At 51.8% G+C, this 19,601-nt stretch overlaps 1 protein-coding gene across 1 annotated transcript; it reads right to left on the bottom strand.

Annotated features, from left to right (window-relative positions):
• Nucleotides 1-984: 984 nt before the first annotated feature.
• On the bottom strand, nt 985-19,319 carry RND2 (Rho family GTPase 2). The gene is made up of 5 exons (XM_064733788.1): nt 19,157-19,319; nt 18,989-19,076; nt 8,887-8,996; nt 4,003-4,137; nt 985-2,373 (listed from the first exon to the last, which is right to left on the bottom strand). Exons 1-5 carry the CDS (start codon nt 19,256-19,258, stop codon nt 2,125-2,127), a joined length of 684 nt encoding a protein of 227 aa, XP_064589858.1. The 5' UTR covers nt 19,259-19,319; the 3' UTR covers nt 985-2,124.
• Nucleotides 19,320-19,601: the final 282 nt, after the last annotated feature.

A 19,601-nucleotide genomic window follows, 5' to 3' on the forward strand; every position in this document is an offset into this window, starting at 1 on the left:
TGCTGCCCTGCACAGCCCCCAGGATGGATCCTGGAATTAAGATTTGTTTACAGGGTTTACAACTAACAAGTTAAGGTAGAGCCAGCACAAGTTTAAACTGATCAGTGACCCAGGAACTGCTTTTGTAGGGACTGGCACATTAAATTCAAACTGCTTCTGTAGGGACTGGCACATTAAATTCCAACTGCTTCTGTAGGGACTGGCACTTTAAATTCAAACTGCGTTTTAGGGACTGCCCCATTAAATTCAGAAGCCTGAGAATTGCTAGAGCACAGTAAAAGGGACGGCACGTGCTGTGTGATGAGGAAAGAAGGAAGCCCCAGTGGCTGTGGGACATGAGGTGGTGAGAACACCTGCAAACAGGCTCTGAGGAATGAGCAGTGACTCCTGTGTGCCTCTGACTGCTGCAATCCAAGATTTGGGATCTGGTTCTGGCTCTGAGGAGCCCAGAGAGTGCAAGAAAAGCATCAAGATGCTGAGGGCTGCTCTCCACACACTGCATTGCTCAGTTCCTCCTCCTCCCAGACTGCAGATGGGGTTTTCAAGCTCTTTCAGCCTGCTCACAGCACAAGTGTCCAGTCTCTGATGGAGCTTTTCTGGTGCTGGTAAATCAGCAGCTCCAAAATCCCCCAAAATGCCTTCCCTGTGCAGCTGGGTGTGAGAGCAGACACAAAACACTGAGTGAAAAGCTGAAAGGACGCAGACAGCTCCTGGCAGCTCAGGCTGCTGAATCAGGCAGAGCCTCCTGCAAACGCTGCACAACACTGCAGGAGCCAGGACAGAGGGAGAGGCTGCTCAAGGCAGGTGTTTCAGCTCCAGAATGAATACATGCAGATAAATCCTCCGGGTTTTGCACTGAAGGGGGTGCACAAGTGTATTTCAAGAGCTGGAGAGAGACATCAGGACACAAAGGTAAGTTGAGCAGTAAGAGATTTTGAGAGGATGTGTGGTTTGAGTTAGAAATGAACACAGCCAAGCACCACAGATTTTCCAATCATGTTTATTTTTCCTGTAGCCCACAGACACAGTTGGATCTGGCAACAGAGCAGATTCTATTTTTCCATAAAGTGTCCATGTGACATTAAGCCCAGGCTAATACTGTCATCAAAGGCATTCAGAGGGGACAGCAGCAGAAGCAATGGGAGATGCTGGGAGGAGGCCAGACAGCAAGGCACAAGGGCAGGGAGCACCTCCTCTCCCACTGCCACAGCAGAGACAGGGTGCAGATATGCATAAAGGCATTTTCCTCATCAATACCAGACAAACACAGCACCATGCAGCACAGCCTGCAGCTGGAAGTGGGTGGGGAGCAGGACATGGATTGTTATTGCAGTTCTTGTTGGGAGCTGTGTGTGCAGGGCAGGGGCAGAGCCCAGGGCTCAGCAAAGCTCCCCAGGGGCGTTTGCTTGCTGGAGGGAACCACCATCCTCAGGGTGCACCTAGTGGGACACACCTCTCCCTTAGAGCCAGATCCACGTTTCAAATGCAGTTTGAGTACCTGAAATGCTGTGGGAAGAGACATCTGTCTGCTTCCCTTGCAGGAGGTGGGCTGCTGTGGTGTCTCATCAGGTTGAGGTTCCTTCCCAGCCCTCCCTCCCAGCTCTGGCCCAGCCCTGCACCTTGCTGTCCAACAGCATCACCTCAAACACCATTTCCCTTCTGCAGGAAGATTGGAGGAACACCTTCTCCTGACCACACTCTGCTGCTCCCAATCCCCCTCCTCCCTCCAGCCCAGGCCCCACAGAGCCCCCAGCCCACGCTGTGTGTGCTGTACAGCTGCACAGGGCAGGGCTGGGCTGTGGGTACAGGAGGGTGGCACACACACACACACAGGGCATCACTCCCTTTGACTTTGTTTCCCCCAGCCACAAACCTTCCAGCACCAGAATCCTCCTCTGCCAAGTGGTTCCTTCATCCCAAGCAATCTGCACAGCAGCAGAAAAGTCTCCACAGTGTGCAGGGCAACTCGTGCAGCCCTGCTGGCAGCTGGCACCTTTGCTCAGCCCTGGAGACTGAGAGAAAGGCTTTGGAAAGGCAGGGCAGCTCCTGCAGCCAGCACCGCGCCCTCTCTCAGCCACTCACTGTACAAATGGACAACACACACGCGTTATTTACAGCCCGCTCTCACATGATGGAGCAGCTCTTGGCTCGGTCTTTCCTCATCTCTGTGTCACTCAGGAAGTCTGTCCTGCCAGGCATCTGTGACGCCCGCTTCAGTCCCCGCTTGGAGTTGCTGCGTTTCAGGTTCTTGTGCACCCTGTTGACCGAGGCCAGCGTGGTCAGGTGGAACACGTCCCTCACGCTGTTCTCCGACACCTTGGAGGAGCATTCTGCATAGGCCACTGCCCCAATCTGCCGTGCCAGCGCGCTGCCCTGCGGCCAGAGAGAGCAGCAGCGAGGGAGCAGCGTTAGGGCACCGAGGAGCAAGTGTAAAAATGTGTATTTATTGGCTTTTCGCATTGAAATGGTCATTAAAATGAATACTGTTAGGAAAATTAACCCACGAAATGTGTATTTTATGATTGGCTTTCTGCATTAAAATGTTTATTTAAATGAATACTGTTAGGAAAATTAACCCACGAAATGCGTATTTTATGATTGGCTTTCTGCATTAAAATGTTTATTTAAATGAATACTGTTAGGAAAATTAATCCACAAAATGTGTATTTTATGATTGGCTTTTCGCATTAAAATGTTAGTTAAAACCAATATTGTTAGGAGAATTAATCCACAAACACCAGAGGTTTATGTCCAAAAAGGAGGCAGAGGAGTCCTTTTACTTCATTCAAAAAAAGGGACAAGCCATGGGGCATTGTCCTGGGATCTCTCAAATTTTTGGAGGACTCAGCCTCCCTTTTTCTCCCAATTTCCCACATTTCCCTCTCTCTTTCCCCATTGGCTGAGGCACTTGAGAGGTAAAAAATTCCCAATACACGTGATACTGAAGATTTCCCTCTAATGCATAACCCTCCCTTTTGTTAGGAAAATTAATCCACAAACATCAGAGGTTTATGTCCAAAAAGGAGGCAGAAGAGTACTTTTGCTTTATTTAAATAAAGGGAGAGGCCATGGGGCATTCCCCTGGGATCTCTCCAATTTTTGGAGGATGCTGTCACTGTGATATTTTATGAAAAATCCCTTTGCCGGGATCTTTTCTCCCGAAAAGCTGGGAAGTTTCAGCTTCTCCATGTTTTGCTGCTCTGGAATGTGATTTGGAGAACTGTTTACCCAGCATTTGAATTTTCTTTAATTAATGGCCAATCACAGCCAGTCTGTGTCGGACCCTCTGAGTCTGTCACAAGATTTTATTGTCATTCCTTTCTAGCCTTCTGCTGTCTCCTTTCTCTTTCTTTAGTATAGTTTTAGTATAGCATTTTTAATATAATATATATCATAAAATAATAAATCAGCCTTCTGAAACATGGAGTCAAGATTCTCATCTTTTCCCTTGTCCTGGGGACCCTCAAACACCACCACAGGACTCAGCCTCCCTTTTTATCCCAATTTCCTTCTCTCTTTCCCCAATGGCTGAGGTACTTGAGAGGTAAAAATTCCCAATACACCTGATACTGAAGATCTCCCTCTAATGTATAACCCTCCCTTTTAATTTTTAATTCTTATGGAATTTAAGGGTTTTTCTACCCCATTGTTTCCTTCATCTTTCAATGTCTAATTTCATTTATCAGCAAACCTAAAGTCACTGGGAGCAGAAAGAGCTGCACTGAACTGGAGATGCAGAAGGACAACACTCCCCTTTAGCCAGTCCAGCTTGTCAAATCAAGCACTTCCACCTGCTTTGAGAAATTACTTTTTTGGCTACTAAATGGCTGGCTGCTCAGCAGAGCATCAGAAACTGGGTCTTCTAGAGCTGGGGACAAGAGTGGTGGAAACAAGAACAGCTCTGAGCCCCCAAGTCATGACCAAACCCTCTGCAGACCAAGGCCTGGGCGCAGTGGGTGACAGGGCACAGCTGTCCCCTCCCTGGGCACTGCCCAAACCCACCTGCTCGTGTGTCACGGGGATGAGGCGCTGCTTGGAGAGCTCCCTCAGGGTGTTGAGGTCTGTCCTCATGTCCAGCTTGCAGCCCACCAGCACGATCTTGGCGTTGGGGCAGAACTCCTGTGTCTCCCCTTGCCACTGCGGAGGAAAGGACAGGTTCTGGTTGGTGTGGCTTTTCCAAACAGGGTGTCACAACTGTTCCAACACTGGTTAGCATATCAGGGCTCTTTAATGGCTGCCACAGTGTCGCAGACATTTTTTCATAGAAATCCTTTCTTTGGGATTTGTTCATCTTCTGGGAAGCTGAGGCCCCAGAAGAAGAATGTAAACAATTGTTATCGGCTGGTGTGGAATGCAACAGGTGCAGCGGTGATTGGGCTTCTGTGAGTGTTTGGATTTGCTGACCACTCACAGGAAAGTTTTGTCCTTGCTTTCTGCTGGACACAGAACTTTGTTATTCATTCTTTTCTATGCTATTCTTAGCTTAGCAGCCTCTGGAACTTCTCGCTTTATTCTTTTTAGTATAGTAATAATGTATTATATATCATATATCAATAAATCCAGCCTTCTGATCACGAACTAAGATTCCGTCTCTCTCTCACCATGAAGACCTCATCAGGTCGCTGTAATAGCCACAGTCAAGGATGGAATGGCCAGAGTACCCTTCAAGCCCTCCTGCTCCAGATTATTGCTCAAATCTGGGACCCCAAGGGTCAACAGGGCCAGTGGAGAGCTCTTTGCACACTCACACACTATTCATTAATGGGAGCCACCACACCATAATGTTAAAGACATTATGATGTTCAGAGCACAGCTATAGCCAGGGAAATTAAGAATTGAAGCAATGGAAAGAGAAGGCCAGGGCAAACATCCATGTCCTTCATATAAATGACTCTTTTCAGAGCTCCCAAAGTGAATGCCTGATGTCAGCTGTGTCTGCAGCAGTAAATAAATCCATCACCTGTGACCTCCCCCGGGGGGAGACCTGCACAGCTCCATCAGCATGTCAATGCCCCAGTCACTTATCTAGTGGTGCTGAAGTAGAGAGCAGATAATAAATAGAGATTACCCCCAGCTGAAGTGTCACTTGGAATTAGCAATTTCCTGCTACAATAACTCAGGGTGAAGGTCCACCCTGGGCAATTAAAAGCAGAAAAAAACCCAAGCCACCAAGCACAACCTCATGGGGAAGGGAGGGCTAAAAAGCACCCAAATGTCATTCAACCAGTATCAGACCAAAGCCACTGCAAAATATGAAAAACATTATTTTCTATCAGGAGATTGTCTTAGGTATCTGTTTGCCAAGACCTCAGGTACCCCCAGCCCCTGAGCAGGTCATGGTGCTGCAGCCACAGACTTACACAACCTCACAATGAACAGATCCACTTCTTTTGGAGCTTTCACTCTAATTTATATGCAAAATATAAAAAATCTTTTTTTTTTTAATCAGGAGATTGTCTTAGGTATCTCCAGGAATTTGCTTGCCCCAGGACTTAGGCACCCCCAGCCCCTGGGCAGAGTTCTGGAGGTCATGGTGCTGCAGCCACAGACCCTCACAATGAACAGACCCGCTTCTTTTGGAGCTTTCACTCTAATTTATGTGCAAAATAAGAAAAATCTTATTTTTTATCAGGAGATTGTCTTACGTATCTCCAGGTATCTGCTTGCCAAGAACATTGACTCCCCAGGATTCAGGCACCCCCAGACCCACACAACCTCAGAATGAACAGACAGACCCATTTCTTTTGGAGCTTTCACCCTAATTCATGTGAAGGATCTGAGCTACAAGGTCTGTCACACCTGGCAGAGGGCTCTGCAGTGACACAGGGCTCCCTATTCTATGGAGAGAGCTGTGACCTCTTCCTGCATGACTGACACCTCTGGGAGCCCAAACCCTGTTGTGCCATCAAGACTTGTCAGGACCAAAGCACCACTCCATGAAATCTTGTTCTGCATGAAAGGCAGAGCTGCTGCTTGCACTCCCTCAGATGCCTCTGCCCCTTCAACTGTACATGCTGTACAGCAGCCCAGGCATCAGAGGGGAGGCATTAATAAAGATTTCCTCTGCTGGATTTTTGCCTGAGGCTTGAACAGGAAATGTTATTTTCCTTATTTGCCTGATATCACAAGCTAAAACCCATTTCAGCTTCATGGTGTCTTAGGAATTTTCCTCGCTGCCATAAGGCTGTGAGCCTGCACCAAAGGAAACAAGGCATCTACTCAGAGGCACTTAAGAAATCCCCTGGGATTTAGGGTTTATTTTAAGTTACCATATCAAAAAAACATTGCCTAGCAGCACTCAAAACATCTGTGAGGCTGCACAGGGAAAGCCATGCACTGAGCAGAGTGGACTCACATGAAGATTGTGCAGAGAGACAAATAACTCCCAGCCCCACCTAATTATTGAGAGGTTTGTATTTCATTAAGGTCCAAGTGATTCACTTGCATTATTATTCTGCTGACTCCCAAGCTGAGCAGTGAATTCTTTGAGTCCACATGAAACACCCTCCCTCCACCCAGCCTGCTTGGTACCCAGGACCTGCTCTGGAAGCCAACACTGAGCCATTGACCAATTTATCTGAAGGGTCTTTGTCCCCTCAGCAGGACACTCCTGAGACAAAGCCCCACTTCCCAGCCCTCCCAGCAGCTGAGTCAGAGGCACTTGCTTCAGCACATTTGGCAAAATGTGGAGAGGCCAAGAGGCCAGGCAGCACAATGTGCCATGTTCAGGCCATGGCCATTCCAGCCCTGGGGCTCTCTGGGGAGAACAGCCATGGGAGCTGCTGCTCTGTGGTGCTTTCCATGCCTTGGTGTCTCAGAAAGTGTCACAAACGAGATGCCAGCCCCTCAGGACAGGATGCAGCTGGCAGATGCTGTCCTGCACAGCAGAACCACAGCTCCCTGAATTCCTGCACAGCAGCACCACACACCCTGAATTCCTGAATTCCTGCACAGCACAACCACAGCTCCCTGCATTCCTGCACAGCAGAACCACACACCCTGAATTCCTGCACAGCACAACCACAGCTCCCTGAATTCCTGCACAGCAGAACCACAGCTCCCTGAATTCCTGCACAGCACAACCACAGCTCCCTCAATTCCTGCACAGCACAACCACAGCTCCCTGAATTCCTGAATTCCTGCACAGCAGAACCACACACCCTGAATTCCTGCACAGCACAACCACAGCTCCCTCAATTCCTGCACAGCACAACCACAGCTCCCTGAATTCCTGCACAGCACAACCACACACCCTGAATTCCTGCACAGCACAACCACAGCTCCCTGAATGCATGGCAGGAAGCAGGGCACAGCCAGGACCAAGGAAACCATTTATCCTCCCCTCCTCTGAGCAGCATTTGGGGCTGCTGGACTTCACCCCACCTCAGAGGAAAGCCTTGTGTGGGACCTTCTCCCAAAAATGACCCACTGGGGACCAGCCTGGGGTGCCCCACAGCAGATCCCCAGCCCTGAGAGGCTCTCTGGGACCTGCCAGCTGCAATATCAGCTCTGCTGAAAGGAGCAGGTAGGAAATTTCAGCTGCTCCCAGTGCCAGGGCAGGCTTAGGGCCCTGCCTGCTCTCCAGGCCAGTGGCATTGTGCCATCTCAGCTCAATAATTCACTTCAAATTCAGCACCACAGCTCATCATTTCTGTTGACGAGCTCTAGAGAACTGATTGCTGTCTTTTTCACTGTGCAGATGCTGAACTGAGGGGAGAGCCAAAAAACTGAGCACTCTGCTTGCTTGGAAACAGGCACCAGAGGCTCCTTCCCAGCTGCTGCAGGCCATCCACAGCCACTGGTGGTTCTGCTGAGAGATCCACTGGTGGTTCTGCTGACAGAAATAGAAAAATGTACAAACTAATACTGTGAAAGAAACTGTAGACTTTAAAATTAAACACCTGACAACATCTTTTTAGGATTTGTGTTTTACAGCTGGTGCCTGATCCTGCAAAAAAGCCAATTTCTGTTATGTAAGTAGACTTCTCTAAACTGCAATCCTAAGATGTAAAATTAAAATTGTGCTATCTATTTTGCAAGGGTTTGGCCTCAAATGGTAGAACCTTGCCAGAGATTTCTTCTTTAAATAGATTGATGAGAATGTCCATGGCCTTGCCTGGAGCTCCTGTGCTCAGAGGAGAATGGTTGGGTGCTCTGCTTGGTGTGTGCAGAATGCAGAATATTTCCATTTGGAAGGAACCTAGGGGGTGGTGGCAGCTTGCAGCACGTGTGTGGGGTCTGTGTTCACACCCACAGATGTGGGGGCAGCAATTAACAACAGCAATTAACAACAGCAACCCGAGACAGGGGCCAGAGCTCTGACCCTGATGAGAGCCTCAGGGCCACCACGGTGGGGCAGAGCACCCCATGGCTGCTGGCACTCACCTTTTTGAGCACACTGTCCAGGGTTTTGGGGTGTGGTGGGGCAGAGCACCCCTCTGGTTGTTGGACACTCACATTTTGAGCACATTTTCCAGGGTTTGAGGGCATGGTGGGGCAGAGCACCCCTCTGGCTGATGGAACTCACCTTTTTGAGCACACTGTCCAGGGTTTTGGGGTGTGGTGGGGCACAGAACCCCTCTGGTTGTTGGACACTCACCTTTTTGAGCACACCTTCCAGGGTTTGAGGGCATGGTGGGGCAGAGCACCCCTCTGGTTGTTGGACACTCACCTTTTTGAGCACATTTTCCAGGGTTTGAGGGCATGGTGGGGCAGAGCACCCCTCTGGTTGTTGGACACTCACCTTTTTGAGCACACTGTCCAGGGTTTGAGGGCATGGTGGGGCAGAGCACCCCTCTGGCTGATGGAACTCACCTTTTTGAGCACATTTTCCAGGGTTTGAGGGCATGGTGGGGCAGAGCACCCCTCTGGTTGTTGGACACTCACCTTTTTGAGCACACTGTCCAGGGTTTCAGGGCGGCTGATGTCAAAGCAGATGAGCACAGCGTCCGAGTCGGGGTAGGCCAAGGGCCGCACGTTGTCGTAGTAGGCCGAGCCTGTGGAGAGGAGCAGGGTCAGTGTTATAAATAAAGTTCTGGTTTGAAAGAGACCACATGCCATAAGGTTCAGCCCAGTTGGATTAGCAGAGGATTTTAGTTCCTTTGTTTAGGCATGGAAGTCAGATGTTTTGTCCTTGTTTTCTTATATTTACCCCTTGACAGAGTGAAAGGGCAAGTTTTGCATCCCTCTCCCTGCCTGGTGAGCATCTGGCAAGTGCTGCTGATGCAGGAGGGCTCAGCCTGGCTCACCACTCAGCCTGGATTCCATCACCCCTCACAGCAGAAAGGTGGGGCTGAGAGAAGACAGCAAATGCTGCTGCTGGGTTTGTATCCTTCCCTTGCTATCTTTATACAGGAGAGCTTGCTCACAAAGGTGGTGAGAATTTGTGACAGGTAAAAATGAATTGCCTTCTTTCTGGATTTGTGCTGGGAAAAGTCAGACAGATTCTTTTTGGTGTATAAAAGAAGTGACAGTGTTTGGTGAATGAGCTATAAATGGAAGGGGATGATTCTGCATTCCACAGGAACTCTGTGAGCAGGCAAAGAGCCCAGCCTGAATCATGCACTTCTTATATTTCTGTATTTCTTCTACCACACACATGTGCACACACACACCCCTTCAATGCAAATTTCAGGCAGGAAGGTCACTGTGCCACAGCATTTTTATTTGCCCTGCACTCTGCTGGTGAGTGCAGACACCTCAGCAAACACTCATGGAGCAATCAGCCTCACTATATAAAACCAAAGCAGTGGTTTTAAGTAGCAAAGACAAATAACTTAAATTTCCTGGAGGGATGAGAAGCAGATTTTATTTATGGGAAGAGGAAACAGAGACAGCAGAGTCCTTGTTGGATCTGCCTCCTCCAAAAGCAGGATTGCCATCCTGGGCTGAGGAAGCCAGACCTGCTTCCTGCTGCTGCTCCTTGGGATGTCAGGAGCTGGCACTTTCCCACCCCAGGAGAAAGGTGCAGCCCAGGTGTCAGGTGGCTCCTCAGTGAAACTCAGCACCTGATGAATTATGGATGAGGGTGGCTTATGTTTCTGGAAGGATGGAAATCTGCCTGGGCTGGGCACCAGAGGAGAGTGGGCTGATTCTCTGCAGGTCCTGTGTGCACAGGGGCTCAGTCCCCCAGCACAGCACAGCTGGAGCTCTGCAAACACCTGGGCAGCAGAGCCTGAGGCTCCTCTCTCTGCCCAGAGCCCACATGGGGCAGGCTGAGGGCTTGGTGGAGCCTCCCCAAACCCTGCCCAGTGCCAGGGACTGGCCATGCAGCTCAGACCATGGCACTAACCACAGCAGAGCTCCAGGGCTGTGACCCCCCAGCCCCTGCCACTCCACACAGCCAGGGGAAGGTGCCTGGATTTGATGTGCAATTGGATTCCCTGAAAATTGGCTCCTGGTGTCTGCAGCTCTTACAGCCAGCCCAGAGGAGCAAAGGCACCTGCAGCCCCTGCAACGTCACTGGGAAGGGAAGGGGTTTGGAACAGCACAGGAGAAACAGACCCTGACCTCTGCAGGGCCCAGCCCTCTTCCTAGAGGGAAAATCAAGCTCCCTAATGGAAAGGAGCCAGTCCCTGTACATCTTGGGCAGCTCTGGGGACAGGGATGCCAGGCAGGCAGGGTGATCCAGGGCACAGAGGTTTCTGAGCTCTCCTCAGGCTCACAGCTGGCAGGGTCACAGCTGGCAGGGTCACAGTACTGCCCATGGCACAGCCACACGAGCCAGCCCTGCCCAGCCCAGGGCTGCTGTCACAAGCAGCACCAAGCAGTGCTGAGCTCCCCTTTGAACAGGCTCTTCTGTTTGCCACGGGCTGGGAGCACAGGCCAGGAGATCCAGGGCTGATCTGCATGCCTGAATCAGCCCAGCCCTTTATCTGAGCCCTGCCCTCTCCCCCATGCACACAGAGCTCTCTGCCTCCAGACAGGGGCCCTGGTGCTGGAGGAAACGTTCCCACGCACATCCTCTCCCTGCAGCTTCTCAGCTTTACATAAACACTTGAGATAAATCTACCCCCTCCCAGCCAAGGAATGCTCCTTTTGTAGGGGCAGCTTTGGCTCATTCAGCACAGACAGTGCCACAGCAAACTGTATCATAGCAACCTGCTGCTCCTCAGCAGCCAGCCAGCTCCTCAGGGCTGCTGCAGCCCCCCGGATCCCACAGGACCCCCACAGACCCAGGAATCATGCCAGGAGTCCTGCTCTCACCACCTGGACCACAGGAGAGACTCCCATGCTGAGGGAAGGGAAGCACGAGGTAAAGAACCTGATTTTTTTTTTTAATGAGATCAGAATTTGCTTCACATTCATTACCTGCAAAGAGCAGGAGTGACCCCTGGCACCTCAGCTGGCATTCAGCAGCCTCTGCCCACCTCAGTGCTGCCCTGTGGGGCAGAGGAGCTGCATTGCTCCCAGCCAAGGTAATCCCCAGTTCGCTCTGGAGACCTCTCTACTCAATCAGGAAATTCTCTTTTGCATCTATTACTTTTTCATTGCATTTGACAACTAAAAAAAACCACCAAAACAACACCTCCCCCCCACCCCAAAACCCCACTTAAACAACCCCAAAAAGCCAGAGCCTTCAACTCCAGCTCTTCAGTTTTATGGATTAGGAGCACTTGACGCCTTACAGATCCTCCAGCAAGACACTCCAGAGATCACAGTCTGGCAATTCCACACACACACAAGGAGCCCAAGGCTGGTGTGTCTGCAGATTCAGCCTTCCTTCACTGCATGAGTCATTCTCCCACTTGGCATCCAGGTCTGCAAGAAACAGGACCTAAGTGCATCTGTTCATGATTAAAGAGAAAACTGGAGCAAGCCTACAACCAGCTTAAAAATAAAATTCCCATTGTTGTCTACAACACAAGCACGAGTGGCTCCTCTTTGCCCTTGCCTGGTAGATCCTGCAGTGCCTGGCACTGCAGCTCAGAGATGCCACTCTTGGGCAGGGGGCTGAAATGTGCTGTTCCATCTCCACCAACGTGGTGCTAATCTTCATTTGCTCCTCATTAGCTGTTCTGGAGATGATGAGCCTCTCACACAGGCACCCTCCATCCAACAACAGGGAAAGCCAGAGTGCTTGCAGAGCCATGATCTGCTCTGCAAGGGGCTCTCACAGCCCAGCTCGGGCTGAAACAGAGGTGAGCACTGCCAAGACCTCAATTTCTCAGCAGCACACTCGGGGGGCTCTGAAAGCTCTCCCCAAAGAGGGAGCAGTGCTGAGGCACACGCTGCTTTCTGCAGGCACTGCCAGGAGCAGCCTTCATGGAATGGAACACAAACCCATCCCAGCTTTCTGCAGGGCTGCACTGACAACACAGAGAGTTTTGGGTCACCTCCCCACACAGAGGTGCCAGATGAGCCTTTAGAGATGGCAGAGGATGTGCACTCTGCCAGACAGATCCCAAGAGGGCAAAGCTGCCAAAGCAGCAGCAAGTCAACAGCCCCAGGACTTCCAGAACCTTCTGGCCTGGCTGAACTTTGACATTTGTCTTGTTTGTGCAACATCACTGCAAACCCCTGAAGTAAGGAAAGGAGGAAACTGCTCTGTGACATAGAATAAACACTCTTCTGGGAAATGCACAACTGAAAGAAAACCCCAGCTCATCAGTTTGGACAATTAACCTCTGCTCCTAATTCCTACAATGCACGTACAGAAATGAGTGAATTACTAAAGAGCCCAGCTGGCACACCTTCAGGATGAAGGCAATGCTATTTGCATAGGCTGAGGTGGCATTTCTGGGCCCTTCTCCAGACCTTATTACTGGAAGCCTGCCCCTCAGGAGGAGGCAGTTCTGCTGGATTTACCAGTGGAGGGAGGAATCCCCAGCTCAGGCAGGCACTGAGCTCCCCTGCCCCATCCCAGCCCTGTGTCCTGCCTCACCTGTGGCCACAGAAGCTTGCTCAGCTGCAAACCTCCCTCCAGCAGCTGTGAGGAGCCCCTGAAAGCTCCTGGGGCAGCATCACTGTGGGGGTGTTGGATGACAATCTTGACTCCATGTTTCAAAAGACTGATTTATTTTATTATATATATTATATTTCAGAAGGCTGATTTATTATTATATATATTATATTAAAAGAAAATTATACACTAAAACTACACGAAAGAGAAAGGAGACATCAGAAGGCCAGAAAAGAATGATAATAAAATCTTGTGACTGCTCACAGCTTTGACACAGCTGGACTGGGATTGGTCATCAAGTAAAACAATTCACATGAGACCAGGCAGAGATGCAACTGTTGGTAAAATCTTCAGACCACATTCTGAGCCATCAGAGAGTTATTGTTTATATTTCTTTTCTGAGGCGTCTCAGGAAAAAAATCCCAGTGAAAGGGTTTTCATAAAATATGTCAGTGACACATCACAGTGTCTGGCATGGCAGGAGTGGCAGGACTGCCCTCCCAGCCTTTCCATGCCTGCAGCAGCTGAGCAGGGAGACAAATGGGGGTCACAGTCCCTTCCTGGCACTGCTGCCACGTCACAAGGGCAGCTGGCATCGCCACAACCTGCCTGCCACCCTTTCTGCAGGGGACAACAGGGACCCAGAGGGGCAACAGCACAGGCAGCACGCACAGGGAACAGGGCTGCATGGACACAATTCTCATGGAGCAGTGCTGCTCATTTCAGCATCACTGCTCACAGGCATCAGATCCCTCCCCAGGCATGTGGCTGCCAGATAAGGTTTCTTCCCACAGGGAAGGCTGGGCCTGTACACTTGCAAAGTTTAATGGAGTGGAGATTTTTATCTTCAGAATCTGGGGCAAGAGGAGCAGGGAGAGCAGAGCACAGCAGAGAGCAGATCAGCTCTGGGCTGTGGGAAAGGGGTCAGCACCTGAGCTGGGAACAAGCCCACCCCACAGAACATTCCTCTTTATTCACAAGGTCACAGCAGCCAGCAGGGCCAGCCAGTTGTCACTAAAAGCAAATGTTCCTCAGCACCCCCACAACTCCCAGGACATCTCATGGCCCCACAGAGGCTTGAGCCCCCCAGATCTGGAGGGGACAAAGGATGGATGATGCCAGAGCAGAACCAGGCTCCATCCCTGAGCCACAGAGCACTGCAGCATGCCCGCAGTGTGCCCAGCCCAGAGAGGAGATCCTCCTGGGCTGCCACCCTTTCTGCAGGGGACAACAGGGACCCAGAGGGGCAACAGCACAGGCAGCACACACAGAGAACAGGGCTGCATGGACACAATTCTCATGGAGCAGTGCTGCACATTTCAGGGTTACTGAAATGTGCCCAGCCCAGAGAGGAGATCCTCCTGGGCACTGCCCTGGCAAGCCCTGTCATGCCTTCTCAAGGTCCATCCCACCCACTTCAGTATCAGCATTTCTGCTGCAACCCTTTAAAGTTCTGTCTGACTGGTTGCTGACCTGCATGGGAATGTGACCCAGCTGTATTTTTAGGATTAACTACATATTTGTGCTGAGGCACAACACAAGCATGCTGCTTTTAGGCTCTCAGTCTGAACAGGAAGCATGGGAGGAGCTCTTTTGGTATGGAAAGGGCAGCTCCACATTTTCTGTGTGCCTCAGAGTGAAGCCTTTCTGAGACAGGACTTGTTCTTACATTGGGAAGAGGCAGCCATGGCAATCCTGGAGCTGCACCCTGGGAATCCAGGCACAGCCAGCCCCAGCATCCATGGAGATGCCATTGCCAAACTCAGCCCCTTTCAGCTCTCTAATCTCATCAACATTCCTCAGTAGCTCCCTTAAAAGAAGGATCTGTTATCACAGCCCGTGGGTTCCCACACAGGCCATTCCAAGGCAGACTGTTTGCTGAGCACAGGCAGAGAGGAAGGCGGAGGGGGATTTGCAATTCACAGCGTTATTCTTGTCTTGAAAGCACATCTGCTGAAGAGACAGCGGCTGTGGAGAGCTGGCAGGCACACAGCTCTGCTCTGAGCCGGGCAGGGCCCTGCTGAGCCCCTGAGCACTGACCTCTGCAACGCTGCAGGCTGCAGCAGGCACTGCCACTCTCAAGGTCCACAAAGGACAGTCCCCTCCAGCAGCTTCCCAAGGCAGCAGTGACCTTGTGCAGGGCACAGTGCCAGGCTGGCTCTGCCACTGAGCACTGGCAAAGATGTCCCTGCCAGGAGCAGGCAGCTCCGCTCTGCATCAGCTAAAGATGCATCAAGCAGCTCAATGGCCTCAGATCACTCCTGGCTCTGCCTGCCTGCACTCTGAGGCACAAAAGCAGAGCCCCCTAGCAAAGAAGTCAGTACAGTGTAGGTTCCTCACCATTATTATTGAAAACAGAAAAAAAAAATCCACCTGGATACAGGGTAAAACCTCAGAGCTGCCAGCAGCAGTGCTGCCAACCCTCAAGCATGGCTTGAGCTCCTCTCTCCCCTTGCTTGCACCCAGTGCCAGGGAAGCTCTGCAGAACAGGGCATTGGGCCAGTCTGGTGGGCACTGGTCATTGCCACCATGGCCTGGCATTGCCAGTGCACCAGTGGGCAGTGCCAGCTCATGGTGGGAAACACTCCAAGCACAGCTCCCTGGGCAGCAGGGCAGCCCCAAACAGCAGGTCAGCCTGCTCACTGAAGGCTCTCTCTGCCAGAGACCTGCTGGGCACCTCAATGGCTCCACTTCCAGCCCCAGACACACTCCCTGATCCCACAGGGAAAGTATTATTACCTTGCTGAGGAGAAGCTCCCTGCCCCTGCACGCCCTGGGGGTTACAATGCTCCCTCCCAGACCTGACGCACTCAAACGAAACTCGAAACTCGCCCACTCCTTGCGGAGCATCGCTAATGATCACCAGCCATGCACCTTCCTCCTCCTCCTGCCCCAGGAGCAAAGCACAAAGCTCATCCTGCCGGTCCGGAGCACCCAGCCCTCTGGGAACAGCCCTGCCAAGCCATCAGACATCCCACTGAACAGGAGTTTCCCCCACCACAAGATCCCAGCCCTGTGCAGAGGAGTTGTTTCTGTGCTGAGCGCGTTCAGCCAACGAAAGAATTTGCCAGAAGAGGAACAAGAAGAGCAGCAAAGCACCGTGCCCTCCATAAGGCTCAGGAGCAGAGGTGCCAGGGCATGGCCACTCCATTCCTGCACCTTTCCTGCCCCATCCAAGCTCTATCATTCCCTGGAGCTGCAGCCATTGCTGCCCCATGCAGGCTCTGCACCCCTTCCCTCACAGACAAGGATGTCAAACTGTTTTTCAGTGGAGGCTTTAGCAAACAGCATGTAGCACTTTGGGACAGCAGGCATGGGACATTCCTGGCATGCTGTGACATGGCACCCCAAGCAATTTTATTCCCATGGTCTGAATTGAAACAAACATGAAACACAACCAGCAGCTGCAGATGTTGGACAAGGGGATTTTCTCCCTGGTGCATTCTCAGAGCTAAGTCTCATTTGAGTCCTAGCAGGTTCAACCCTTTTGAAGGATTCTCAGTGCTGGAAATTCTCCCAAGTCACCCTCCAGCCCCCAAAAAAACAATGGACAAAGAGTTAAAAGACATTTAAAGAAAATCAGAGCTCCCAATACAATTTGGGAGCCATTCAGTTCTCCATCACTCCCATCCACTCTGTGTCAATATTCCTCTAATGGGAGCTGCTGCCTGCCAGCTGCCAGTGTCACAGCCTGTGTTTGCCACTTAGGAGGGGTCAATTCAGCTCCAAAGGCTGCATTTTCCAACAGGATGACAGGGCACAGGGAGCAGGCAGCATCCTGGGCTGGACAGGGCTTACCATGGGGATGGCTGAGCGGCCAGGCAGACTGCAGCCACACTCAGCCTTCATAAAGGGAGTTTTCCAGCCAGACTGCACTTTCTCCACCACCCACTGCTGAGAGATGCTCAGCTCACCTTGTGTAGCTTCCAGAGTCTCCAGCTGCTTCCTCAACTAAGTATGGGGTGAGGGAAATTAAGTAAAAATTTTAAAAAATATATATATCCACCTCCTCTCTCCAGGTGTCTGCTGATTTCTCAGGGAATTTCAGTTCCATCACTTATCTAAGAGAAGGAGAGCATTTAAAATAGAAAGTGTTCCCCTCCTCATGTCAGGATCACCCTTTTTCACTCTTGCTGGGATGGAAAAGCAGCTTAAAACAAAGAATAGGTAGCCCAGAGAGAAGGGGAAGTGCCCACCAATGCCTGTAATTCTCCATGGGGTGGGCAATGAGCTTCTCCTGATCCCTTCAGCTCAGCTGGTTCAACTCACTATTGTGCAAAACTTCTTTTGCCAAAGCTCCCATTTATGTGGGCTAGTGAAAACTCAACAGCACTTTGCAGTCTACAGCTAAAAATTTCAGTTTGATTACCAGGGAAAACTGCTGTCTAGTGCTTTGCAGGATTGTTTATTAAGAGCTAGCTCCTGTGTATTTCAAATCAAAGGGAATCTATCTGGAAAACTACCTGATGAACTCTATCTACAGCAAAGCTGTTAAAAAGGTCTGACATTTTTCACAGGAGAAAAGAGGAAGAATCAAAGTCCATTTGTTTTTGGCTGCAGAGACAAATATTGGAAAAACATCTTTTGTCACAAGGGGAAAAATGAACGTGTGACAGCATCAGATGCAGGTGCCAGATACATCCTTTAAGGACTTTTTATCATGTCCTTTCCTTTAAACATTTGTAAGGCCAAAGGAAATCATTCTGGAGGATTCCTAAAAAGCAAACAACACTTCAAACGTGCTTCTACACCCTGCAAAGATGAAGTTTTTTATATCAAACACAGATCCTCAAGAGCAAAGCCATTCAGTGCCTAGCAAAGATAACCCACCACATCCCCTCCAAGGCTGCAGAAGCCCAGGTTTTGGACTCCCCCAGCCATGGGGGTGCACAAGCTGTGGGTGAACACTCATGTGCAGCCCAGTGACCACCCCCGAGTCCTGGAGCACCCTGAGCAGCTTCAAGGAGCTCTCTGCAGCCTGGAACCAGCCAGGATGGCTTCACATCTGAGAGTCTCCAAACCAGCCCAGCAACAGCCACCCTGCAAGGGCTTCCATGCAACCACCACTCTGTGCTTCAAGCACAGCTCCTGGTCAAACACCAAGGGCCAACACTTCATCCCCAGGAGCCAGCGTCCTCATGGCTCACATCACAGCACACAGCTTGCCAGCAAAGCTGAATCCAATTCCCTTTTTGTCTCAGGGAATAAAAATCAGCAAAGCAAGGTCTCTTAGGTCAGGAAGCTCCAGAAGAAGATTCAAATATATTTTACATGTTTGGGCTAGTCCAAGACTCACTAAAAGCCACTACTCTAGGTAGAGCTATGCTAATCCTATAGCTGTCATTTAATGAAGGCAAAATTACAGCAAGGAATCTGAATGAACAACAGGAAAAGAAAGTCCTAGGTCATATTGTCACTTACTACTGCTCTTGGACACTGAGAGCACTTCATTTATCATCAGGATTCCAAAAATTAAGAGACTATAGGGAAAGAGCACCAGCAAGCACACGATGTATATTCATCAGCAGAACACAGCATTCAGCTGCACTGCCCGTACAAAAGGACCCAAAGATAAATCAGAAAGTGCCTGTGAACTTTGTGGGATGCCAATATTTCCATTAGCTCTGCATCACGCACTCCTCCCGCAACTCGTGCCTCCCCCGGGGCAGGAGCAGGCACAAAGTTCGGGACGGGTCTCGGTGGGCTGGGACAGCCGTGCCCGGCGCTGTGAGCAGAACCACAACCGAGGACACAAAGAGGCAAAACCAATCCGAGCCAAAAAGACGCCAGAGAGCCCCGGAGGCTCTGTGGCAGCACCAGGGCATCCCTCCCGAGGTGCGGGCTCCCCCCTCCATCAGCACTCCCATTCCTCCCCGCTCCCCCGGCCTCAGGGCTGCAGCCGCAGCCGGTTCTGCTCGCTGTCCCCGCTGCAGGACAAGGGAGCGCCGCCCGCCCGGTGCTACCGGCGCTGCCCCGGGAGGCTCGCAGGGCTCGGAGCCGCTGCCCCAGCCCGGCCCGGCCCGGCGGCTCCGGGAACGATGGGAAGGACGAGTCCGGCCCCGCCACCCCCGCGCACCCCCGGCCCACCTGAGGTGTCCCACATGTTGAGCTCGGTGCGCTGCTTGTCGATCTCGAAGCTGGCCGTGTAGTTCTCGAAGACGGTGGGCACGTAGCTCTGGGGGATGAGGGGAGAGCACAGGTGAGCCCGGGGGAGCTGAGGGGAGCCCGGCCCGCCCTCCCGCAGCCCTCCCGCACCTCGGGGTAGCAGTCCTTGGCGAAGACGTGCAGCAGCGCGGTCTTGCCGCACTGCGTGTCCCCCACCACCACGATCTTGCAGCGCGCCAGGTGCCCCTCCATGGTGCGGGGCCGCCGCGCCCGCTCCGCCGCCGCTTTACCGGGCCGGCCCCGGCCTGGCCGCGCCCCCGGCCCCGACGGCACCAACCAGGCGCGGAGCGGAGCCGGCGCTGGGCAGGGCCGAGCAGCCACGGCCGCGGCCCCGGGAGCCGCCCCCCGCCGGCCCCGCCGCCCCGAGGGGCGTCCCCTCCGTGCTGCCGCCGCTTGTCGCCAGCCCCGGGGCACGGCGGGTGGAGGATCCGGGGTGTCCGGGATGGGCCCACACCCCTGGGATGGGCCAACAGCCCCGGGATGGGCCCACACCCCCGGAATGGGCTCACAGCCCTGGGATGGACCGACAGCCCTG

Source organism: Zonotrichia leucophrys, chromosome 27 (assembly GCF_028769735.1).
Source record: "Zonotrichia leucophrys gambelii isolate GWCS_2022_RI chromosome 27, RI_Zleu_2.0, whole genome shotgun sequence".
Taxonomy (NCBI): domain Eukaryota; kingdom Metazoa; phylum Chordata; class Aves; order Passeriformes; family Passerellidae; genus Zonotrichia; species Zonotrichia leucophrys.